Genomic DNA, 27,187 nt, shown 5'->3' on the forward strand with positions numbered 1-27,187 from the left:
CAGGTCAGGCAGACTCCAAACACATTGGCTGAAAAATAACCTTCCTCAGATCGCCTCCAAATCTTCTACCCCTATTCTAAACCTGCGCCAGCTGATTTTAGACACCTTTGCTGTGGGGAAAAATTTCCTATTATACATTCTTTCCATGCCCCTCAAAATTTTCTATAACTCAATCTGGCCTCTCCCCAGCCTTCTCCACTGCAAAACAAGAGAAAAAAAAAACAGCTTATCCAGTCTCCCCTTATAACTGAAAAACCCCATCCCAGGCAACATCCTCTGCATCTGTTCCAGAGCAATTACGTTCTTCCTATAGCACAAGAGACCAAAACCGCACACAGTACTGCAACAATGGCCAAACCAATATTGTACTATATTGACCCTGTTTCTGTATTCCATGCCCCAGGTAATGAAGACAAGTATTCCATTTGCCTTTATAACTACCTTTATCTATCTATGCTGACAGCATCAGGGATTCTTGGATTTGTACAGCAGGTCCCTTTGATCCTCAAAGCTCACTAGGTGCCTCACATTCATTATGTCCTAGCCATATTAGTAGAGGAAGTTCTGCAATAGTTGCATTCCTATGAAATCTTGGTTTATAGAAAATCACATCATAAAAACAATCGGAAGAGAGGCTAGGATATTTCACACTCGCAATATCAAAGTTATTCTTCTTGTAGGTTTTTGAAAAGATGTGTTTTAAATAGCTTAAGTTCATTTTTACTGCAATCTAAAAATACTAAAGCCTGTAGGCACATTTTGTAACAAAATTTCGCTGCATATGAGTCAATAGAAGCAATTGCTTGGCAACTTCCACTGGCCTCCCACAGTGAAACTAGCAGTCTGCATTCATGTAGAACTATCGTATCTATTTATGGTAGGGAAGCTATGTGTAAAGTTTATTCTCCAAGACTTTCCACCTCCCACCCATCCAAGAGAGCTTTTTCTCTTGCTTGTCAACTTCAAAAGTAACTCTCAAGTGGTTCTCCACTTAAGTGATCAAAATCACTTAATAACCAATTCCATCTATTCAATAGAAATAGCATTACCCAAATCATCAATCGCGTATATCCAATTTGTATTATAGCAGAACTCTTTACACTCTTAAAATGTGTCCCTTCACAGTTATCAGAATTATGTTGTCATTGATTCTTGTTTATCAGTTGAACAATACCATCTTGTATTTATGAAAATCAACATTTGCTTGGCACAACACGTTTGTGACCACGCACACAGATTAATTTTCTGGACATGTATTGTGATTAATAAAACAGGACATTAAACCAAGACTCCCTCTTTTATTAAGGTAGATATTGTAAAGTCCTGATAAATGATACTACATTGGTAGAACTATATCATAGGAACAGAAAGTGGGCAAATTAGTAAAGTTACAATAGTTGCTTTATAACTATTACAACTCAACTTAACAGTTAATTGGAATAGAGAGTACAATTTCAAAAGAAATATATCTTCATGACAGACCAAGATTAATTACGCACATAACAGTGGAGAAGAAATGCAAAAGAAGTAATGGATAGGAACCAAGCAGCATGAACTTAAGACAACAATTTAGTCTGAAATTGTTTGGAGACAAAGGGCAAGGGTTATATTTTACAGAATATAGTTAAAGGTGACAAATCACATCCAACAGCATTTAAGTTTGAGGACAATTTCTCTTCGCTGTGCTTGTCATTAATTTTCATTGCAGTTCTCGGAGAGCAAGGACACCGGTTCAAAGCAATATTAAAATAGAATATGTACTTTAACAATGCTGCAAATAGATTACCAACTTATTATTAGAGTAAAAATTGGCAGATAGATATCTTATCAACAAACCCTGGGTTTGGGATAGGGATAGGGGCACAGCATGCTAAAAAAACACTTAAGAACTATACCAATAAAGTTCTGAGTTCATTCATATAAAAGGGAAAAAAAACTTCAAAAAGGTATGCAATATAAATTGAATATTAACTTTACAGCGTACATTCTAAAGTAATAAGCCTTTTAATAGAGGTTACAGTACTGTACTAACAATCAAAAGACCACATAAAATACTTACCAGTGTATCACTGCTGTATGCCTGCATGTAAACCCTTCCATTCCTTGACAGGATAATAAAACATTTCTCAGCACAGCTTATTTGCGTAACTCCAAGATTTGCAATGGCTTCACACTGAATGGGGCAAATCACTGTCGTTTGGCTTCTCCAACCCAGCAGCCCCCAGGCCAAGACTTCTTGCAGAGAGCCCTATCACAAAAATCGAACAGTCAAAACACTTTTGTCATATAAAGATACCCAATGAAAAAGATTATCCTGGATTTTTAAAAATAATTTTGGTTAAGGACAAAATTTGCGAGGAAGTAATGCCTAGAGCCGGGGTTCCAAACCTTTCTTATGCCATGGACCAATACCATTAAGCAAGGGGTCCATGGACCCCAGGCTGGGAACCTCTGGTCTAGAGGAAGGACTTATTTCAAGGTATTGAACTCAGGGGTGATAGAGTAATACAGCTCGGAAACTGGCCCTTCAGCTTAATTGGTCTATGCCGAAAGCAGCATCCTCCCCATTAGTCCCAGTTGTGTGCACTCAGCCCATAACAGTCCAAGCCCCTACTTTCTACGTACATATCCAAATGCTTATTAAATGTTGCAACTGTACTCACCTCAACCACTTTCTTCAGCAACTCATTCCATTTACTCACTACCCTTTGCGTACACCAGTTAACTCTCAAGTCTCTTTTGAATCTCTCCCCTCATCGCTTGTATCTGTGCCCTGTAGTTTTGGTCACCCCAGCCTTAAAAAGGCTATGACAATTGATCTCATCCATACCCCTCATATAAACTTTTGTGAGGTCATTGCTCATTCTCCTATGGTCCTAGGAACAAAACTCCAGCGAGGCCAACTTCTCCCTAAGTATGGCTCATGCCTTCTACAAAGGCCCCAGTGATTTCTTCCCTGGCCTTCTGTAGGTCCAAAGGTGCACGTGATTAGCACCTGGGGACTTGTCCGCCTTAATGCCCTTCATGGCTACGAATACCTCTTTCTTTGTAATACCACCTCACTACTTATTACCCTCATTTTTTTTGGCATCCATGATAGTACCCCTGGTAAATAAAGGGAAAATACACATTAAAAATCAGCCATCTCCGTGGCCTTAATGATCTTTCAGGAGGATCTGGTTCCTCCCTAGTCGCTCATTTACTGTTAGTATAACTGAACATTGTTGGGTATCTTTCATCCCATTTGCCAAATCCATCCCAGACCCTCTTTTTGTATTCCTAGATTTCCCTCTCAAGTCTGGATTCTGTCAAATCCCATTGTCTAAGTGTGCATATGCTTCCTTATTTTTTACTTATCAGAGACTCAATATCTCTTATCATCCAAAGTTCCCAGAGATTTGCAAGTCTACCCTTCATCCTAACAGGAACATACTGCCCCTAAACTCTTGAAATCACCCTTTCAAAAGCCTCCCACTTGCAGCAGTTCCTTTGCTTTTAGAATCACCCAGTTGACCCCAGCTAAATTTTGCCTCAAAGTTGACTCTTCTTGCTTTCATGATTTCAACCTGTGGCACTTATAGAAGTATTTATAATAAAAACTGAACAAACAAATTGAAATATAGCCCAGTCAAAAATGTCAACTCATCTTCACTCTTCACAGATAGCAAGTCATTTGTTACATATTTACAATAATTTCCATTTCTGTTTCCAAAAATGTCACTCTTGTAGAGTTACGAGGATTTTGAGGTTTTGCTCTAGAGTTGCTGCAGAGGCTTTGTCAAAATTGAAGGGTATCTGCCCAAACATTGACTCCATTCCTTTCCATAGATGCTGCCTGACCTGCTGAGTTCCTCCAACATTTTGTGTATGTCCAGAGAACTCAAATTTCTTGAAAGGTCAGAGACAATTGAGAATGATTGACATGATTAACCTAATACTAAATAACAGCCACAATACTGAACGCCTTAAATGCTAAGTAACGTCACCAAAGGTTTGTAATTGTGAACCTTCAGTTTCATCTGAGGTGGCAAGATGCTTCTACTTTTAACACCAATTATATTTGCAAACTTTGAAGATGCAAGCAGCTATGACAAAACTGGACCCAGATACCAAGTTAGTACAAGGGGAAAATAGCAGCATTCTAATACTTGAGTTACCTTTATTTCAAACTTAGAAGCAAGCAACTATATAGATGTGAAAAGCAGTGACAATTTTAGTGTAGAGGATTCTTGAGTTTTTGAGGTTATTTACACATTTTTACCTTTTGAGATGGCGGAGAGCTACACTGTGGTGGCATGCAAGGAGTTGCCAAACGGTCCAAATGAGCCATAATCACAACTGCTGTCTGTCGTAGATCTATGGCTAAATCATTATCTTGGGGCAAAGTAAGGTATCTCAAGAAACATTCATTTGGACTCAAAGGGTTTCCCAGTATCTGGAAAAAACATGCAAAAATGAAAATTTATTACGAGTATCATTTTGGTAATTACTTATAGCACACAATAGTTATATTGACAATTGTACTAAAATTAGACATATATGTTTATGAGATTAATTTAACACAAAAAAGTTATGAACTCCTAAAAGTTGTACAGAACATTTTCAACAAGCTGTATATGAGTAAGCCAAAATTAACGTGGATGGCTAGAGCTGGCTAAAGGATTTGGGGAGATCAGGTGGATTATCTAAACATGTAAGCACTTTGACTGTGAAACCCACATTATGAAATTTAATATCTAATCAGAATATCACATTAGGACAGATTTTAGGTGAAGAACAAGCTATGTGGAAGGGGAATTTCATAAGCAGAAAATTGCCAAAGATGCAAAATTGGCTAATTCACCCAAAGGAAGCCATTAGTGCTCTCGAAAAGCTATTGATAAATAAGGATTTATAAACCAGTTTTAATTGGCAAAGGTTTATGAGGTTGATTTAGTAGAATTGTAGAGCTATTTCATGTCTAAATGAGAGTCAGAAACACAATAATCAATGTGGAACCCAATATTTATCAAAAATAAAAGACAATAAGCCTCATCCAGATAATTACAGACCAGTCTGCCTGACATATGCCTCAGAGAAAATAATTATAGGATGAAATTACTGTGTGTTCACGCAAAGAAATGATGGCTAAAAACAAAGTGCAGAGATTTCAAAAAGAGAAAAAAAAAATCAGATGCTGGAAATCTGAAATAAAAATAGAAAATGCTAGGAATTTCAGCAGGGCACTTTATTACTTGCATTCTTGAAATCCTATTGAATGTCGAAAGGTCTAGATAGAGCGGATGTGCAGACCATGTTTCCTACAGTGGGTACATGTGGAATCAGAGGGCACAGCCTCAGATAAGAGGCATGTCCATTCAGAATGGAAATGAAGAGGAATTTCTTTAGCCAGAGAGTGGTAAATCTGTAGAATTTGTAGAGAGTGGTAAATCTGTGGAAGCCAGGTCACTGGATCTATTTACTGTGAAGGCTGATAGGTTCTTGATTAGTCAGGGCATGAAAGGTTACGAGGAGAAGGCAGGAGGTGGGGTTGATGAGGAAGTGGATCAGCCATGATGAAATGGTGGAGCAGACTTGATAGGATGAATGGCATAATTCTGCTCCTATGTCTTATGGTCTTATTCAGCCATCTGCAGATGCTGGAAGCAAGCTCGAAGTTTGCTTGCTAACACATTCTCAGTAGCTTTCATGCTAAAGCAACACCAGGTGCCATGACAAATAATTTCACAATTACTGTACTACCTCTTCATCTCCCAGTGGCAAATCTTTATTGCACTGAATGCTCTGGAACCGCTGCAGAAGAGGCAAAAGTGGTGCACTGGTTCCCTGTGATGATCTTTCATTGTCAGTTTCTCTGGTTCCGTTGTCCCAAATCTGCAGCAGTAATAAAACAGCGGACAGCATTTGGCTGTGAAAGAAAATGAACATTTAATAAATGAGAAAGACCACAAATTCTAAGTAAATTTTCTAACTATCTAAACATGTAAGCACTTTGACTGTAAACCTCACATAATTAAATTTAAGATCTAATCAGAATACCACATTAGGACAGATTTTAGGTGAAGAACAAGCTACGTGGAAGGGGAACTTCATAAGCAGAAAATCGCCAAAGATGCAAAATTGGCTAAATCACCCAAAGGAAGCCATTAGTGCTCTCGAAAAGCTATTAATAACTAGACTCATTTTCTTGCAGGCAGAGGAAAACAAAAAATACAATGGCATCAATGAAAAGTTATACACAAAGACTGATAAACAACCAATGTCCAAAAAATAACCGTGCAAATATTTAAAAAAATAAATAAATAATGCTGAGAACCCGAGTTGTAGAGTTCTTGAAAAGACTGATGAACAATCAATGTCCAAAAGTCAAAATGTGCGAAAACAATAAAACAAATAATAGTTTAAAAAATAAATAAATAATCCTGTGAACACGAGTTGTAGAGTCCATAGGTTGTGGATTCAATTCAGTGTTGAGCGGAGTGAAGTTATCCACATGAATTCAAGAACCTGGTGGCTGAAGTGTAATAACTGTTCTGGAACTTGGAGATGTGGGACCTTCACAATGGGAAATAAGTAGAGAATAGAGGGATCTAGGCGCTCGGATGTATAAAACACAAATAGCATGCAGTTACAGCAAGTAATTAAGGTGGCAAATGGCATATTGATCTTTATTGCTGAGGACGGGTTTAACAACGAAAGGCTGGTTTAACAATGATTGGTTGTATAGGGTGCTGGAGTGGCTCTACCTGGAGTACTGCATGCAGCTTGTGTTCCATTATTTGGGAAATAGATATATAGTACTATAACAGATTCATTGGGACAAAAGGGCTGTTCTATCACAAACAGCTAAAATAGTTAAACCTTTATTCAGTAGAATAAAGGGTGATCTCATTGAAATATTCAAGGTCATAGCATGATAAATGCTTAGATATTTCCTTGGGTGGGACAGTCTAAAACAAATGGACATAGTTTGAAAAGACTGAAGTATACAGAAGTTTCTTCTCAGAGAAGATGGTGAATCCCTACAAACGTCTATCACAGAGGGCATTGAAGGTTAAGTCACTGGAGGTATTCAAAGAGGAGGGAGATGAACTTTGAAATATCAAGGAATTGAGGGCTATGAGGAATTGGAACGGAAGAAATTTTTCAGAAAGTACAGGTGCTATTTATGCTTCCTCCAGATGTTCTTGCATTTCTTATTCCATTTCCAAGTCCTTTCATTTGCACTAGAGTTAATCTTTCAAGGGGACCAGAGGATATAGCCTTAAGATTCAGGGGAGTAAATTTAGGATGAAAATGAGGAGGAACTGCTTTTCCCAGAGGGTGGTCAATCTGTGGAATTCTCTGCCTAAGGAAGCAGTGGAGGCTACCTCAGTAAATATATTTAAGACAAGGCAGGATAGATTTTTGCCCAGTAGGGGAATTAAGGGTTAAGGGGAAAAGGCAGGTAGGTGGAGAGGAGTCCATGGCCAAATCAGCCATGATCTTAATGAATGGCGGAGCAGGCTCAACAAGCCAGATGGCCGACTCCTGCTCCTATTTCTTATGTTCATATCTAAAATGAATCTTCTACCCTCTCACAGATTCTCTCTCTGTCTCTATCTCTGTAGTTGCTTAAAATCTGTTATATCTGTTAGAATAGGAGGGAGGAGAAGATGGCGGCACGACCCAGCGCGCGCAGCTCTCCGGTGAAATGATATTGTACTTGTTAAATAGGGTACTGTGCACAATTCTGATTTGATGGAGACAGACGTGAGAAGCAGAGGAACATCTGGAAATTTCTGAAATGCCCGGTTCGCTGCTGCTGCTACTGTGCGATTGAGAATCTCTGGAGGGAAGGCCCCAAAATCCCCGGCTTTGCCTGCTGTTGGCGACCGAGGCTGAGGTCGAACCGTTCGGCAGAGATGGCGCTCGGTACTCGGTGTCGGAGGGCTGATCGGAGCTCAAAGTTTTCAGATGACTCAAGAGTCGGACTGTGGTTGGGCATGGCTGGGCGAGTTTTCTTCCTTCTCCCGTCTGCGTGAGACGTGGGACTTTCAAGAGACTTTGAACTTTTTTACTGTCCCATGGCCTGTTCTTCATCAAGTTATGGTATTGTTGAACTGTTGTAACTATATGTTATAATTATGTGGTTTTTGTTAGCTTTTCAGTCTTGGTCTGTCCTGTGTTTCTGTGATATCACATCGGAGGAATATGGTATCATTTCTTAATGCATGTATTACTAAATGACAATAAAAGATTACTGCATGTCCTCATAATCTAATATCTCCAATTTTTTTTTAATAAGTTATGAGAAAAGGATATCAGTCAAAAATTGTTAATTCTGATTCTTCCTCCACAGACACTGTCTGACTGGTTAAGACAGACCAATAATTTATGGTTTTATTTCAGATTTCTAATATTCTACTTTCAAATCTGTTTTTGATATTGGTTGAGGAATATCTGCTGGCTAGGACACTGGATGGTTCTGTTTCTTTCAACAGTGCCTTGGAATCTCTCACAACCTCTGGCCATGGTTCAATATCTCTGCAAGGAGAAACCTCTGACGGTGCACACCTTTCTCAGCATTGCACTAAAATGCCAACCAAGAATCTGTGCTTAAAATACAGACAGGCGCTAAAATTCACAATATCCCATCTTCAAAATCAGAATATTATCACCGATATTCAAGGTCATAAAATTATGAAATAGTCACCAGAAAATACCATGGAATCACCACGAACTAATTTTTTTTAAATGGGAAAAAGTATCTCCTTCAGGAAAATTATGAGTATTAGGTATTATTTAGAAAGGGCAGGATTAAAAAAAAATCAATGATAGCTAAAAAAAATGTTAAAAATTTATTAACCGTGTTAATAAATCAAAGATCAGACAAAATATTGATTAGTGAATTGAAATGACAAAGAAATGAAGTTAGAGAGAGTTTAAAAAATTAATCAAAGCACAAAAGGAAGTTACTCGGTAGATTTACTGAACGCTGTATACCAAATGTCCACACCAATGGTTACAAATGAACAGGATAAACATGAGGCTAATTTAACTAAATTGCTGAACACCCAGAGTGTCACAATAGTGCAGCTATTAGCGTAACATTTTACAGAGTTCAAGGTTCAGCGATCAAGGTTCAATTCCCAGCACCCTCCATAAGGAGTTTGTATGTTCTCCCAAGATCACATGGGTTTCCTCCAGTTGCTCTGGTTTTCTCTCGAAGACACATGGGTTAGGGTAGTAAGTTGTGGGCACACTTGTTGATGCCAGAACTACGGCAACACATGCAGGCTGCCCCCAGCACATCATCGGACTATGTTGGTCATCGATGCAAAAAACACATTTCACTGTATGTTTTGATGTACGTGTGACAAATTAAGCTAATCTTATCTGAGTTATGAAGATAAAACAGTGCACAGAATAGCAAGAACTGATTACACATGAGAGTAAACCTTCTTTCTGAATCTATGTTGGACTATTGAAGGGAGTAAATCATTACTAAAACTTAGTGATGTAATACTGTGAAAATCAGTACTTAAGAATGATTAAAGATGAATAACTTCAGCAAGAATCCCAATGTCAGTGCATAAGAGTACTAAAATAATTCATTTGTTGTACAGCCTGTGTTTTCACACTTCTGTTTCATGATGGGCAACAGCTCAAACAATGGACTTCTCACTAATAGATTTGTGTGGTTCACTACTTGTTGAATCCATTTTGTACATCTAAATCAAGTACAAAAAGGCTGATTACAAGGAGCAACATCATGGACCTGTTTAGACCCAGTAGATCACTAATAAGGGCTGGTAAATCCTTCAAAAGAGGTTGGGCATATAGGAAGGAAATTGAGAAATCTAGCTGAGTAGTGCCATAATTACAAGTTCTTACTCAATGTCAGTAAGACCAAGGAGCTGACTATTGACTTCAGGAGGAAACCAGAGGTCCATGAGCTGGTCCTCATCGGAGGATCATGGGCATACAAGGTAATCAACTTTAAATTCCTAAGTGTTATTATTTTGGAGGGATGGCTCTAGGCTCAGCAAGCAAGTATAATTATGAAAAAAGGATGCAGGGCCTCTACTTCCTAAAGCGTTTACGAAGATTCGCATAACATCTAAACTTTGACAAACTTCTATAGATTTGTAGTAGAAAGTGTACTGACTAGCTGCATTACAGTCTGGTACGGAACACCAATGCCCTCAAATGGAAAATCCTGCAAAAAAGTAGTGGATACAGCCCAGTCCATCACAGCTAAAGTCCTTCCCATCATTGAGCACATTAACCCAAAAAGTTGTTGCAGGAAAGCAGCATCCATCATCAGGGACCCCCACCACACGGGACATACTCTCTTCTCACTGCTGCCATCAGGAAGAAAGTACAGGAGCCTCAGGACTCACACCACCTGATTCAAGAATCGTTATTACCCGTCCAACCATCAGGCTCTTGAACCAAAGCAGATAACTTCACTCATCTTCACTTGTCCATCACTGAAATGTTCCCACAACCTATGGACTCACTTTCAAGGACTCTTTGTATCATATTCTCGATATTTACTGCTTATTTATTTATACTCATTATTTCTTTCTTTTTGTATTTGCACATTTTGTTGTCTTTTGCACTCTGTTTGAATGCCTAAGTTGGTGTTGTCATTCATTGATTCTATTATGGTTGTTATTCTTTCATAAATTCATTGAGTATGTACACAAGAAAATGAATCTCAGCGTATATGTTTACCTTGAGAATAAATTTACTTTAAAATTTGAACTGTGTTGCCAAGCTTGCTGGTTCTGTTTGAAACACTATGCAACTTTTCTATTGTTATATATAAATTGCAATCTTGTCGCATAGCTGTCAAAAGACAACTTTAACACCCAGTACAAGTGAGAACATTTACCCAATTTCCATAATACCCACTACATTCTGAAACCAAAATACAGTAAGATGATATTAATAATACACTGCATTACCAAATGTAAGATATCACAGAGTCAACCAGGACCTCATCTACTTGCAATTTTCTGCCTCACTCCACGAAATGCAATTCAACTCATTAGAAATAAAATATCTTTGTTACAAAATTTCACATCATCAAGAAGGTGAAAAAGATGTCTATTTTTCCAGAACTCCCTACCTTAGTGTTCCTCTCTGCACGGCCAGTTCTAGAAGTATTGCGAGAGCCAAGTGTTGATCTTGAAGTGGAATGTTTCCTGGACCCTTCAAGCTTGGTGCTCCGTGAAGATCACTGTGGAACAAAACTTTCAATTCTTAATTACAACAAATAAACAGATGTTTGCTTTAACAAAATGCTATAGTCATCTGTTAACTTACCCTGTAACAACAGACCTGAGAAATTTTGTTGCTCTCTCCACAACTTCAAGCCACACACTGGATACCGTGCCTTCGTCAAATAAGGATGCTTCTGGGAGAGAACGAAGTGCATCGAGAGACTCCTGCAATAATTCACTGCACAGGTCTGCATCTTCACCTTAAAACAAAAAGGAAAAAAGTGTCCCCAGGGAACTAACAGCAAAGGTTAAGACCGCAAATGATCTTTAGATAAACAAGCTTCAAAATGCTACTCCTTACCCGACCTCCAGGCTCTGCGGAGGAATGCAAAGGCGAATGAAAGTGCTGCTCTAGATCCAACTCTTGCAAGTCCTTCTACACCTTTCCCAGCAGGTCGGGAACTGACATTTAAAATAAAAGTTAAAATGTCAACGATCAAATGTGCATGCAACTTTAAAATTTTAAGTATCTTATCTTCCTTTATAATCTTATCGACAAAGGACAATACCTTTTCTTGTCAGAAACAGCCACAGGAACACTCAAACTCTTCCACTTAACATTCGTATGTTCCAGAAGTACATTTCTACTCAGTGCAATGAAGTATCGCTCCAGCACTGCCAGCCTCTGTTTCAGTCTTATCCCAGAGAGAGTTGTGGCTGCTGCTTGTGCGGCAACGGACTGCTGTTCCTTCACGAGTACATGTAGACATTCTTTCAACTCACTCACATCTACAATTAAAGTGCATTAGTTATGATTTTCAATGAATAAAAGAGAAGTGGAGCTTTGTAGCTTTATTCTAATCATCAAAAGATTAGTACAACTTCAAATGCATAGTACCATTGCAGTTGCTTCAGCACAATTTTTACTACTTAAACAAGTATCACAACTCTAAAGTAACTTCATACATATAAGATTCAAGCTTTGTTTATTCAACACACATCAAAGTTGCTGGTGAACGCAGCAGGCCAAGCAGCATCTATAGGAAGAGGCGCAGTCGACGTTTCAGGCCGAGACCCTTCGTCAGGACTAACTGAAGGAAGAGTGAGTAAGGGATTTGAAAGCTGGAGGGGGAGGGGGAGATGAAAAAAAAAACTTTGTTTATTATCGTTTTTCAGTAAACAAGTTTAAAGGAGGACAAAATGACTGTTACTCCAAATATCTTGGGACTATACTCGCTGGAATTCAGAAGAATGACAGGAGATCTTATAGTAACATAAAATTATGAAAGGGATAAATAAGATAGACACAGGAAAGTTGTTTCCACTGGTAGGTGAGACTAGAACTAGGGGACACAGCCTCAAGATTAGGGGAAGTAGATTTAGGATGGAGATAAGGAGGAACTGCTTTCCCAAAGAGTGGTGAATCTATGGAATTCTCTGCTCAGTGAAGCAGTGGAGACTACCTCAGTAAATATATTTAAGACAAGATTGGTTAGGTTTTTCAATGGTCGGGGAATTAAGGGTTATGGGGAAAAGGAAGGTAGATGGAGATGAGTCCATGGCCAAATCAGCCATCTTACTGAATGGTGGAGCAGGCTTGACTTGCCAGATGGCCTACTCCTGCTCCTATTTCTTATGTTCTTATGTCAGTTCTTATGAACATGATGTTGCATAAAAAATATAAAAAATAATAAACAAAACAATAAAAAATCAGTAAGTATAAAGGCAATTCTATAAAGTACAATGCACAAGTAACTGTTTTACTTTGGCCTTTCTACTGCCCTCACAGTGAAGGTATACAAAGCCATACAAAGAGTTAAACACCTCAAAAAATCATCCAAGACGTAAGCTTCCTTCGGGGTTTTTAAATGAGATTTTAACTTGTGAAATTGCAGAAAGTCAAGTAAAATACCTATTAAATTTAATACAGAGTCATTACATGCTTGAATGTACTGACATTGTCAATTACTCTCGCAATCGCTGTTAACTAAGGGAACACACACACACTCTCCATAACTATGCCATGTAAACAAAAGCAACTCACAGCACAGTGATATTTTAATAGCAATAAATGATAAACATTATATTTCCTTCAAAATATATCTACTAAATGTTTACCGATATTAACAAAACTTAAGACTCACAGATATTGCCCTTTCAAGGGCAAATAAACAGAGTAAGGAGATAGATGGCTTTCCACCACGTGCTTCAAAACGAAATCCAAATTAATTCACGCAAGAAATTATTTTATATTTTTAAAAAAACAGCTTACTCGACAAACAGTGAGGATGAAAAAGAGTCTTTCCCCCTCAAGCAATCAGGCCTCTGATCTCCCTGCCACATCAAATTCTGAATAATCTGTTCTTTACTACATAATATTTAATTTATGCACTTTATCTTTTTATTTATCCTCACCTTCTTAAGTTATAATGTCTTATGTGTATTTTGTGTACTACTGTGCTTTACACTCTGGTCTGGAGAAACATCTCATTTCTCTATACATTACATGAGTGAGCGGGCCAATGAAGGAGTGGAGCTTTGAGGCTTTGACTCGACAGGCTTCGACGAGAAGAGGCGGAGGGCAAGCTAGCTCACAGTTAGTTTTTACAATGTCTCCAGAGACAGTGATGTGCCTCTCATGTGAGATGTGGCAGACTTGGGGGAACGCCCCTCTCCCGCAGAGTCACATCTGCCAGAAGTGCATATGGCTGGGCGATCTGGAAGACCGTGTAAGGAATCTGGAACAGCAGCTGGATGACCTTCGACTCATAAGGGAGAATGAGGCAGTCATAGATGAGAGCTACAGGGAGGTAGTCACACCTAGGCTGTCGGAAGCAGGTCGTTGGGTGACAGTCAGAGGGGGGGAAAGCAAAGGTGAGCAGACAGGTCGTGCAGAGCACCCTTGTAGCCATTCCCCTGAATAATAAGTTTACCACCCTGGATACTGTTGGCAGGGACGACCAACCAAGTGTGAGCCACGGTGGCAGGGCCTCCAGCACTGAGTCTGACCCTGTGGTGCAGAAGGGTGGGGCGGAGAAGAGGAGAGCTGTCGTCATTGGAGACTCTATAGTCAGGGGAGCAGACAGGAGATTTTGTGGACGTGAGAAGGACACCCGCATGGTTTGTTGCCTCCCGGGTGCCAGGTCTCTGACCGGATGCACGACATCCTGGTATGAGAGGGAAAGCAACCAGAAGTCGTGATACATGTTGGGACCAACGACATAGGCAGGAAGAAGGATGAGGTCCTGAAGTGTGAGTTTCGGGAATTAGGCAGAAGGCTGAAGAACAGGACCTCAAGGGTGACGTTCTCAGTATTGCTGCCAGTGCTACGTGACAGAGATGGTAAGAATTGGAGGAGATGACAGTTGAATGCATGGCTGAGGAGTTGGTGCAAGGAGCAGGGATCTCTTCTGGGGAAGGTGGGACCTGTACAGATTGGATGGGTTGCACCTGAACTCGAGGGGGACCAATATCCTTGCAGGCAGGTTTGCTAGCATGGTTCAGGAGGGTTTAAACTAATTTGCGAGGGGGATGGGACCCAGAGCGATGGAGTAGTGAAAGAAGTGCATGGAGTAAAGCCAGATCTAACATACAGAGAGGCTTTGAGGAAAGAGAAGCAGAATAAACGGTGTAAAGACAGTAAGGTAGAAGGGCTGAAATGTGTGTACCTCAATGCAAGAAGCATCAGGAACAAAGGTGATGAACTGAGAGCTTGGATACATACATGGAATTATGATGTAGTGGCCATTACAGAGACTTGGCTGGCACCAGGGCAGGAATGGATTCTCAATATTCCTGGATTTCAGTGCTTTAAAAGGGACAGAGAGGGTGGAAAAAGGGGAGGAGGGGTGGATACTATGGTCAGGGATACTATTACAGCTACAGAAAGGGTGGGTAATGTAGCAGGATCCTCTTTTGAGTCAATATGGGTGGAAGTCAGGAACAGGAAAGGAGCAGTTACTCTGCTGGGGGTATTCTATAGGCCCCCTGGTAGCAGCAGAGATACAGAGGAGCAGATTGGGAGGCAGATTTTGGAAAGGTGCAAAAATAACAGGGTTGTTATCATGGGTGACTTTAATTTCCCTAATATTGATTGGCACCTGATTAGTTCCAAGGGTTTAGATGGGGCAGAATTTGTTAAGTGTGTCCAGGATGGATTCCTGTCACAGTATGTGGACAGGCCGACCAGGGGGAATGCCATACTAGATCTAGTACTAGGTAATGAACCGGGTCAGGTCACAGATCTCTCAGTGGTTGAGCATCTGGGGAACAGTGACCACCGCTCCCTGGCCTTTATAATTATCATGGAAAAGGATAGAATCAAAGAGGACAGGAAAATTTTTAATTGGGGAAAGGCAAATTATGAGGTTATGAGGCTATAAGGCTAGAACTTGCGGGTGTGATTGGGATGATGTTTTTGCAGGGAAATGTACTATGGACATGTGGTCGATGTTTAGAGATCTCTTGCGGGATGTAAGGGATAAATTTGTCCCGGTGAGGAAGATAAAGAATGGTAGGGTGAAGGAACCATGGGTGACAAGTGAGGTGGAAAATCTAGTCAGGTGGAAGAAGGCAGCATACATGAGGTTTAGGAAGCAAGGATCAGATGGGTCTATTGAGGAATATAGGGAAGCAAGAAAGGAGCTTAAGAAGGGGCTGAGAAGAGCAAGAAGGGGGCATGAGAAGGCCTTGGCGAGTAGGGTAAAGGAAAACCCCAAGGCATTCTTCAATTATGTGAAGAAAAAAAGGATGACAGGAGTGAAGGTAGGACCGATTAGAGATAAAGGTGGGAAGATGTGCCTGGGGGCTGTGGAAGTGAGCGAGGTCCTCAATGACTACTTCTCTTCAGTATTCACCAATGAGAGGGAACTTGATGATGCTGAGGACAATATGAGTGAGGTTGATGTTCTGGAGCATGTTGATGTTAAGGGAGAGCAGGTGTTGGAGTTGTTAAAATACATTAGGACAGATAAGTCCCCTGGGCCTGACGGAATATTCCCCAGGCTGCTCCACGAGGCGAGAGAAGAGATTGCTGAGCCTCTGGCTAGGATCTTTAAGTCCTCGTTGTCCACGGGAATGGTACCGGAGGATTGGAGGGAGGCGAATGTTGTTCCCTTATTCAAAAAAGGTAGTAGGGATAGTCCGGGTAATTACAGATCAGTGAGCCTTACGACTGTGGTGGGAAAGCTGTTGGAAAAGACTCTTAGAGATAGGATATATAGGCATTTAGAGAATCATGGTCTGATCAAGGACAGTCAGCATGGCTTTGTGAAGGGCAGATCCTGTCTAACAAGCCTGATAGAGTTCTTTGAGGAGGTGACCAGGCATATAGATGAGGGTAGTGCAGTGGATGTGATCTATATGGATTTTAGTAAGGCATTTGACAAGGTTCCACACGGTAGGCTTATTCAGAAAGTTAGAAGGCATGGGATCCAGGGAAGTTTGGCCAGGTGGATTCAGAATTGGCTTGCCTGCAGAAGGCAGAAGGTCGTGGTGGAGGGAGTACATTCAGATTGGAGGATTGTGACTAGTGGTGTCCCACAAGGATCTGTTCTGGGACCTCTACTTTTCGCGATTTTTATTAACGACCTGGATGTGGGGGTAGAAGGGTGGGTTGGCAAGTTTGCAGACGACACAAAGGTTGGTGGTGTTGTAGATAGTGTAGAGGATTGTCAAAGATTGCAGAGAGACATTGATAGGATGCAGAAGTGGGCTGAGAAGTGGCAGATGGAGTTCAACCCGGAGAAGTGTGAGGTGGTACACTTTGGAAGGACAAACTCCAAGGCAGAGTACAAAGTAAATGGCAGGATACTTGGTAGTGTGGAGGAGCAGAGGGATCTCGGGGTATATGTCCACAGGTCCCTGAAAGTTGCCTCACAGGTGGATAGGGTAGTTAAGAAAGCTTATGGGGTGTTAGCTTTCATAAGTCGAGGGATAGAGTTTAAGAGTCGCGATGTAATGATGCAGCTCTATAAAACTCTGGTTAGGCCACACTTGGAGTACTGTGTCCAGTTCTGGTCACCTCACTATAGGAAGGATGTGAAAGCATTGGAAAGGGTACAGAGGAGATTTACCAGGATGCTGCCTGGTTTAAAAAGTATGCATTATGATCAGAGATTAAGGGAGCTAGGGCTTTACTCTTTGAAGAGAAGGAGGATGAGAGGAGACATGATAGAGGTGTACAAGATAATAAGAGGAATAGATAGAGTGGATAGCCAGCGTCTCTTCCCCAGGGCACCACTGCTCAATACAAGAGGACATGGCTTTAAGGTAAGGGGTGGGAAGTTCAAGGGAAATATTAGAGGAAGGTTTTTTACTCAGAGAATGGCTGGTGCATGGAATGCACTGCCTGAGTCAGTGGTGGAGGCAGATACACTAGTGAAGTTTAAGAGACTACTAGACAGGTATATGGAGGAATCTAAGGTGGGGGCTTATATGGGAGGCAGGGTTTGAGGGTCGGCACAACATTGTGGGCCGAAGGGCCTGTACTGTGCTGTACTATTCTATGTGTGTTCTATGTATACATGTATATAGTTAAATGACAATAAACTTGACTTCTTGTACACCTTTCTGTAAACTGGTACAAAGGGTATAAGTACATAGTCTCCTAAAAGTGATGATTTAGTTAGATTGCAGGCGGGGGGGGGGGGGTGAAGAAGGCATAAGCCTTCATCTGTCAGGGCTGTGAGTACAATTAGGACGTCACATTACAGCTGTAAAAGTCATTTGTGAGACCACAATTAGAGTAGTGTCTGCAGTTCTGGTCACCATACCATAATCCTCTGTAATTAAACTAGAGAAGGTGCAGAAAAGATTGACAAAGATGTTGCTGGAACTAGGGTCCTTGAGTTCTTAGAGACTAGGTTGACTGGGACCGTTTTCACTTGACCAAAGGAGGTCAAGCGTCACTTGGAGTTTTATAAAAATTATAAGGGCAAATATCAGCCCATCTCAAAGGGTAGGGGAGTCTAAAAATATATAAAGGGTAAAAGAGAGTGGAGGGTATATTTAGGACCAATACAAAATGATGCTGGAGATATTGTAATGGAGAGATGCAGAGATGGCAGAGGAACTGAATGCGTATTTTGCATCAGTCTTCACAGTGGAAGACGTCTGCAGTATACCAGACATTCAAGTGTGTCAGGGAAGTGAAGTATGTGCAGTGAAAATTACGACTGAGAAGGTGCTCAGGAAACTTAATGGTCTGAGGGTGGATAAATCTCCTGGACCTGATGGAATGCACCGTCGGGTTCTGAAGGAAGTAGCTGGAGAGACTGAGCCAGCATTAGCAATGATCTTTCAAGAATCGACAGATTCTAGCACTGTACCGGATGACTGGAAAATTGAAAATGTTACTCCGCTATTTAAGAAGGGTGGGAGGCAGCAGAAAGAAAACTATAGACCTATTAGCCTGACATCAGCGGTTGGGAAGTTGTTGGAATCGATTGTTAGGGATGAGATTACAGAGTATCTGGAGGCACATGACAAGATAGGCCAAAGCCAGCATGGTTTCCTGAAAGGAAAATCCTGCCTGACTAATCTATTGCAATCCTTTGAGAGAACTACAAGCAGGGTAGACAAAGGAGATGCAGTAGATGTGCTGTACTTGGATTTTCAGAAGGCCTTCGACAAGGTGCCGCATACGAGGTTGCTTAGCAAGATAAGACCCCATGGAACTACAGGGAAGTTACTAGTGTGGGTGGAGCATTGGCTGATTGGCAGAAAACAGAATGGGAATAAAGGGATCCTATTCTGGCTGGCTGCCGGTTACCAGTGGAGTTCCACAGGGGTCAGTGTTGGGACCGCTGCTTTTTACAATGCACATCAATGAATTGGACTACGGAATTAATAGATTTGTGGCTAAATTTGCCGATGATACAAAGATAGGTGGAGGAGCAGGTAGCATTGAGGAAACAGAGAGCCTGCAGAGAGACTTGGGTAGTTTAGGGGAATGGGCAAAGAAGTGGCAAACGAAATACAATGTTGGAACATGTATGGTCATGCACTTTGGTGGAAGAAATAAACTGGCAGACTATTATTTACATGGGGAGAGAATTCACAATGCAGAGATGCAAAGGGACCTTGTGCAAGAAACCCTAAAGGTTAACCTCCAGGTTGAGTCGGTGGTGAAGAAGGCAAATGTAATGTTGGCATTCATTTCTAGAGGTATAGGATATAAGAGCAGGGATGTGATGTTGAGGCTCTATAAGGCACTTGTGAGACCACACTTGGAGTATTGTGTGCAGTTTTGGGCTCCTTATTCTAGAAAGGATACACTGACATTAGACAGGGTTCAGAGAAAATTCGCGAGAATGATTCCAGGAACAAAAGGGTTACCGTATGAAGAACGTCTGGCAGCTCTTGGGCTGTATTTCCTGGAGTTCAGGAGAATGAGGGATGAAACTTATAGAAACATTTCAAATGTTAAAAGGCCTGAACAGATTAGATATGGCAAAGTTATTTCCCATGGCAGGGGATTCTAGGACAAAAGGGCATGACTTCAGGATTGAAGGATGTCCTTTTAGTGCTGAGACCTGGAGAAATTACTTCAGTGATAGGGAATTTGTTACCACTAGCTGTGGAGGCCAAGTCACTGGGTATGTTTAAGGCAGGGATATACAGGTTCTTGATTAGCCAAGGCATCAAGGGTTATGGGGTGAAAGCAGGGGAGTGGGGATGAGTGGAAGAATTGGATCAGCCCATGACTGAATGGGCCAAATGGCCTACTTCTGCTCCTATATCTTATGGTCTTAAGGTCTTAAAGGGGACTGGCATGCTCCCCCCTCCCACACTGAAGGTAATGGACACTTGGAGCAAGCTGCCAGAGGAACTGGTAGAGGCAGGAACAATTACATTTAAAGTTCAAACAAGGATCTAAAATCTGAACAGGGATATAAATAGGAAAGGTTTAGACAGATATGGGCCAAATACAAGTAAATGGGGTTAACTCACATAGGTACCTTGGGCGACACAGGTAAGTTGAGCCAGTTTATGTACTATGCAACTCTAATAGGCGTTTAAAAGAGGTGGACAAATTAAAGAAATTAAAAGGGTGAAGAAATGAGACTGCTGGACATTGCAATTTATAAACCTATTGAGGGCAAGGAGGATTCATTAGAGACCAAATTGGCAATCTGTGCATGAGCTGAATGACTGAGCTGAAGCTTTAAATGAAAATTTCATTTGTATTCAGTAAGGAGAAGGATGAGGTAACTGGAGAATTCAGGGAAACTGTGAAAATCTAGTATCAATTACCATGAGAAAACTACTGGTATCAGAATTCTTAACACAGTTAAAGATGGATAAAGCCTCAGGGACTGATGCATTGGGTCCCAGGCTGCGATGCCAGGCAAGGGAGGCAATTGCTGGGGCTTGGACAGAAATGTTTAATCTGAGCTGACCACAGAAGAAATGCCAAATGACTAGAAGACAACAAGTGTGGTACCTTTATTCGAGGGAAGCAGGGTAAGCTAGGCAAAAACAGAGTGATGAATTTAATATCAGTGGTAGCAATACAGTTAGTATGGCTTTGTTAAAGGGATGTATTGTCTGATAACTTGACTGAAATTTGAGAAGGCAATGCTAGTGAGGGTAATGTAATATGCTCCAAAGGAGGAATGCTCTTCTCCATCCTTCCCCTTTAACCTAGCATGATGACTTCAGAGATCTCTCATCATTGCCCACTCCACTGAATGATTAGAGATCAGATCTACAGGTAGGGAATTATTGCCTTCTGCATACTGCCTTCCAGATTTCTCACCAAAAACTACTCATCACCACCAAAGCCATTTCCACCCTGTAAAACGTTCTCACAAATGCACGTATCCATGCACAAATGTGTTCACCATTTCATTTATCAACAAGTGTTATTACAAACCGGTTACTAATCCAATTCTCACACAATCAATGTTGCTTTTGTCCCCAATCTTCCTGCTCTCTCTCAGGACAGATCGCAAAAAAAACAAACAATAAGCAATGAACAATAAGCACCAACTGTACATATGAATGTCCAGTTGGAAATATAGTGGATTCTGGTTAATTAGGACACCTTCAGACCAGTACATTTTGGCCCAATTAAGTGGCTGTCCCAATTAGCCAAAGTTTCATGAAAATAATTAAAAAGGTATTAAAGAGACAAACTGAAGAACAAATCATATACTTAAATGAAACACAGAACAAATTAGAACACTACCAACAGTACTATAAAACTGTATTAGTTCCTAATAATTATCGACAAAATCAGCACAGACACCTCAAGCAGATAATGGACTGCCTTATGGACAACTGCATCCTTCAAATCTTCTTTTTCACTATGACGTACAAGATGATTGTTGATATTTTCAAATTCTTCATAGTGCTCAGCTTCAAGTAGTGAAATCATTTCAGCTTCAATCACTGCTGTTTCTGGCATTTCCAAGCCTGAATGCTTGAAACCACAGTGAGCAGGACAGTCCAGAATTATCTTACTGCTTTCAGTAACACAATTTAGTGCTTTTTTAAAAAAAAATACACAAACACAAGCAAGTGACACCATATAAAAACTATCTGTTCTAAGCACAGTGTAGTACCTAACAGCTACACAGGTACATGCAACTGATGCTAGTGAGAACTTGTTTTTAATGTGGAGAGCATTCTAACAGGCTGAATTACTGTCTGCTATTGGGGGGCAGGGGTGGGGGCTACAGTACAGGATCAAAGTAAGCAGCAGTTGTAAAATTAGCCAGCTCCATCATGGGCACTAGCCTCCGTAGAATCCAGGTCATCTTCAAGGAGCAGTGCCTCAGAAAGACAGCATCCATCATTAAAGACCTCCACCACCCCAGACATGCCCTCTGCTCATTGTTACCATCAGGAAGGAGGTACAGAAGCCTAAAAGCACATGCTCAATGATTCAGGAACAGCTTCTTCCCCTCTGTCATCCAATTTCTGAAAGGACATTGAGTCCCTGAACACTACTATATATAGAAAAGTGCAGCTGGATGGTAGTGAAAAAGAGGCAAACTCATCAAGACTAAAGGAGTCAAGTTGCCTGAAGGCCACATACCAGATGTGCAGTACAACTACAAATACCTGGGGACCCTGCAGGCGCATGGAAGCCAGACGATGAGGACACAAGGAAGGCTGCAACATCCAAGTACCTCCAAAGAGTGAGACAGATCCTAAAAAGCCAGCTGAATGGGAAGAACAAGATCAGACCCATCAACACATTTGCCCTACCAGTCATCAGACACCCCGCCACAATGGTGTGCTGGTCAAGGAACGAACTGGAAGCTGCTGTCATCAAGAGCCAGAAACTATTAATAATACATGGAGGATTCCATCCCAAGTCCAACGTTGAGCGACTGTACACCTGCCAGAATAAAGGAGGATGGGAACTTGGAAGCATCAAGGACACAGTCCTGGAAAAAATGCAAAGCATCCATGAGTACGTCAGGAAGATGCCCTCCACCAAGGACGACCTGCTAGGAAAACATCTCAGACAGCAGGCAGGAGATATGGAAATAGAAGTGGGCGAAGCACAGCTGGAGAACCTGAGGCCATGGCAGGACGAACTACTGCATAGGACGTACCAATCGCCAGATATCAGAGGTGGCTGACACAAGAAAGTCCTACCAATGGCTGGAAATGGCAGGGCTGAGAGACAGCACAGAGGCACTGCTCATGGCTGCTAAAGAACAGGTGCTGAGCATGAGCAATGGAAGCAAAGGTCTATCACAACAGACAAGACCCTAGGTGCAGACTGTGCAAGGAATTCGCTAAAACCATCCAGACATACAAACCATACAGCACAGCAGAGTGCAAGATGCAGGCAGGGACAGCATACACTGAACGGCACAACCAAACTGAAGGAATTGTGTACAGGAACATCTGCACTGAGTATGGATTGGACAGTCCCAAGTCCAAATGGGAAACACCTGAGAAAGTAGTGGAGAATGACAGAGCTAAGATCCCGTGGGACTTCCGAATACAGAATGATAAGCACATACTGGCCAACCAACCAGACATAGGACAAGGAACAGAAGAAAGCAAAAGTAATAGATGTGGCAATCCTGAATGACAACAACATCAGGAAGAAAGAATATGAGAAGCTGGAGAAATAACAGGGCTCGAAAGAGCAGATAGAAAGTCATAGTCATACTTTATTGATCCCGGGGGAAATTGGTTTTCGTCAAAGGTTAAAGCCAGAGTAATCCCGGTGGTGATAGGAGGACTTGGAGCTGCGAAACCTGGACTGGGAGAGTGGCACCAACAAATCCCGGGAACAATATCTGAGATCTTGGTCCAGAAGGGCGCACTACTAGGAACAGCAAGGATACTGTGCCGAACCCCCACCACACACACACACACACACACACACACACACACACAATTTAATTTTCTTTTTCTCTCTGTCATCATGTATTGCATTGTACTACTGCCGCAAAGTTAACAAACTTCACAACATATGCCAGTTGATATTAAATCTGATTCTGATTCTCTTTGGCAAATCCCCTGTCCGACTTAACAGCATAGCGTCCCAAATAAACAAAGGGAATCCCAGCAATTTTCTCAATTAGTTTTTGTTCCTGAAGAGGTATCCCAAATAAGTGGCTGCCCCAATTGACCACAAACACAAGAAAATCTGCAGATGTTGGAAATCCAAAGCAATACACACAAAATGCTGGAGAAACTCAGCAGGTCAGGCATCTCTGGAAAGGAGTTAACAGTTGACGTTTTAGGAGACCCTTCATCAGGCCCCAATTAACCGAGAGCCTAATTAACTAGAATCCACTGTGCTATGTGAAACTGCATACGCATTTCTAGCCTCCAGTCAGAACATTTAGTTTCTTGTTCAAGCTTTAAAATCACTAAAGGAAAATTAAAACTGGGTTGAACTTCAACAATTAAGATAATCTTATTAGCAAGGATTAAACAGCATTTTAAAGGAACAGTGAATTTTAAAAGAATCAGATTAAAGTGCTATCTTGAGAAATTACTAATGGATGCGTAAACAGAATAGAGTCCAACACCGCTCCACCATCTTTTAACCAGGTCACAAAATGCCAGAAATCTACTGCAACTTTTAAAAAGTCCATGTAAGTTTGAACAGGGCTAATAAGCTGAAGCAGTCTAAAGATGACAACCATCAAGTGATAAAGTTATTTTAACAAGCCTGTTAACCAGGCTGCTCTTGTGCGTCAATTTCAGTTGCACAACCTGCAGCTGCTTATCACCCCCACACAGTTCATTCTGGAGAACTCAATGTTCACGTGAACTAAATAGTGCTAAAAGAGTGTCAAAATTCAATGGACAGACAGCATCTGAGCAAAAAAAATCATAGTACATGTTCTTCTCCACATCCACTCTATCTAGGCTTTTCAATATTCGATAGGCTTCAATGAGATGCCTTCCCGCCCACCATTCTTCTGAACTCCAGCAAGTACAGGCCAAGAGCATCAAACACTCCTCATGCATTAGCCCTTTCAAGTTCAAGTCCCTTTTTATTGTCATCTGACTGTACATACATATAACCAAATGAAACAACGTTCCTTCAGACCACGATGCACTCCCAAAATATATCACTCACAGTGCAAAATATTACCATAAATAAGTTAATAAAATATAATTTAAAAATGCATGTGGTGCACAGCACAGGCAAACAGTCAACACTCTTTGTCCTAGTGTCGAGACCTTGGTGGTGGCAGGGTCACAGCCTGAGGTAAGAAGCTGTTACACCGTCTGGCAGTCTTAGTCCTGATGTTCCTGTACCTCCTTCCTGATCGTAGTGGAGGAAAGAAATTGTGAGATAGGTGGTAGGCTTCCTCAAAAATGCTTCGGGCCCTTTGTCTACAACACTCCTGGTAAATGTCACACATGGGGGGGGTGGGGGGGAAGGTAGACCCCAGTGATCCTCTCAGTAGTTTTTACTATCCTGCGTAGGGTGTTATGATCCAGTGCCTTAAAGGTTCTGTAGAACACAATGATACAGCCAGACAGGACAGTCTTGATGATGCTTCTGTACAAAATCGTTAGAATGGGGGCTGGGAGCCCTACACGCCTCACGTTCCTCAAACTTCATTCCCTGAATCTGTTCTGCAAACCTTCTCTGGTCCCTCTCCAATGTTAGCATATCCTTTCTTAGATAAGGGGCCCAAGTGTAGTCTGACCAATGCCTTCATTTTTTTTTAAACCAAAAGAGTCACTCACCCCCTCCATCCACCTGCCAATACGAGGTGTATTCTTGGATGTAAAGCTCCTAACTGATCTTCATTCAGCCTCAACTCAGGGGAGTCTAAGGCCAGAGGGCACAGCCTCACAATACAGGAATATCCTTTTAAAACAGAGATGAGGAATTTCTTCAGCAAAAGGGTGATGAATCTGTGGAACTCATTGCCACGTACGGCTGTGGAGGCCAAGCCCTTTAAAGTGGAAGTTGATAGGTTCTTGATTAGTATGGGTGGCAAAGGTTACAGGTAAAAGGCAGGAAACTGGGGTGGTGGGGGAATAATATATCAGGCATGATAGAATGATAGAGCAGACTCAATGAACCGAATGGCCTAATCCTGCTCCTATGTCTTAGGGTCTTATGTCTGGCAACCTTACTAATCAAGTTATCTAATTTTAGTAAATTTGGATTATTCTTAGTAGACATACAACATGAAGAAGAAACAACTAACATTAGAAATATTTCCTCTTCTCAGACTATTTCATAGAACATAGAAAACCTACACCTTCAGCCCACAAAGCTGTGCTGAACATGTCCTTACCTTAGAACTACCTAGGCTTACCCATAGCCCTCTATTTTTCAAAGCTCCATGTATCCATCCAGGAGTTTCTTAATAGACCCTAGCGTTTCCACCTCCACCACCACCGCCAGCAGCTCATTCCACACACTCACCACTCCCTGTGTAAAAAACTTACCCCTGACATCTTCTCTGTACCTACTTCCAAGCACCTTAAAAATATGCCCTCTCGTGCTAGCCACTTCAGCCCTGGGTAAAAGCCTCTTACTAGTCACACAATCAATGCCTCTCATTATCTTGTACACCTCTATCAGGTCACCTCTCATCCTCTGTCGCTCCAAGGAGAAAAGGCTGAGTTCACTCAACCTATTCTCATAAGGCATGCTCCCCAATCCAGGCAACATCCCTGTAAATCTCCTCTGCACCCTTTTTATGGTTTCCACGTCCTTCCTGTAGTGAGGCGACCAGAACTGAGCACAGTACTCCAAGTGGGGTCTGACCAGAGTCCTATATAGCTGTAACATTTCCTCTCGGCTCTTGAACTCAATCCCACAGTTGATGAAGGCCAATACACCGTATGCCTTCTTACCACACAGTCAACCTCCATAACAGCTTTTAGTGTCCTATGGACTCAGACCCCAAGATCCCTCTGATCCTCCACACTGCCAAGAGTCTTGCCATTAATGCTATATTCTGCCATCATATTTGACCTACCAAAACGAACCACCCTTTCAATCATTTAAAAGTGTTGAGTTGCATCAGTGCAGGCAAGCTGCATACATTACAGTTGCTAGGGTAATAAAAAATGTTTGCCTTTAAAAGAATTCACCAATCACTACCAAAAAGTTTGAGATCTGGAATAAAATAACTCACATATAATTTGTGGAGAAAGAACAAGTTATAAACAAGATTTTTTGTAACTTCCATTTCTTCTCTTTCTCACACACATATCATAGCTTCATATTATAGAAAATCTCGATACACCCTGCTTTCTACCTGTTCTCCCACCATTACCCTATCCCAGCAATATGTCATGGGCCTTAGTGCAAAAATGTATAAAAGGTAAAGGTATAAATTGCAAAATGCATAAGGAAATCAAGTTTCATAGCTAGAAGATATTTACACAATGTGAAACACTGGTCTCCCTTTGCAGAACTTATTTTTAAAATCGTCAATACCATGGAGTGGGTGGAGAAGAAAGTCCCTAAAACAGGGGTTCCCAACCTTTTTTATGCCATGGACCAATACCAT

At 41.3% G+C, this 27,187-nt stretch overlaps 1 protein-coding gene across 7 annotated transcripts in view; it reads right to left on the reverse strand.

Moving 5' to 3' along the window:
- herc2 (HECT and RLD domain containing E3 ubiquitin protein ligase 2) overlaps positions 1–27,187 on the reverse strand; it is a 240,637-nt gene that overhangs the window by 180,627 nt on the left and 32,823 nt on the right. For 5 of the 7 annotated variants that reach the window (XM_063054515.1, XM_063054514.1, XM_063054513.1 and 2 more), the window contains exons 4-10: positions 11,783–12,002; positions 11,575–11,675; positions 11,317–11,473; positions 11,120–11,230; positions 5,743–5,908; positions 4,262–4,435; positions 2,060–2,248 (exon numbers count right to left, since the gene is read on the reverse strand). In XM_063054515.1, coding sequence (XP_062910585.1) covers positions 2,060–2,248; positions 4,262–4,435; positions 5,743–5,908; positions 11,120–11,230; positions 11,317–11,473; positions 11,575–11,675; positions 11,783–12,002 — 1,118 coding nt within the window. The remainder of the gene's footprint in view (positions 1–2,059; positions 2,249–4,261; positions 4,436–5,742; positions 5,909–11,119; positions 11,231–11,316; positions 11,474–11,574; positions 11,676–11,782; positions 12,003–27,187) is intronic. The other 2 variants (XM_063054516.1, XM_063054512.1) reach the window with 1 other exon arrangement.

This window comes from Mobula hypostoma, chromosome 7, assembly GCF_963921235.1.
Source record: "Mobula hypostoma chromosome 7, sMobHyp1.1, whole genome shotgun sequence".
Taxonomy (NCBI): Eukaryota; Metazoa; Chordata; class Chondrichthyes; order Myliobatiformes; family Myliobatidae; genus Mobula; species Mobula hypostoma.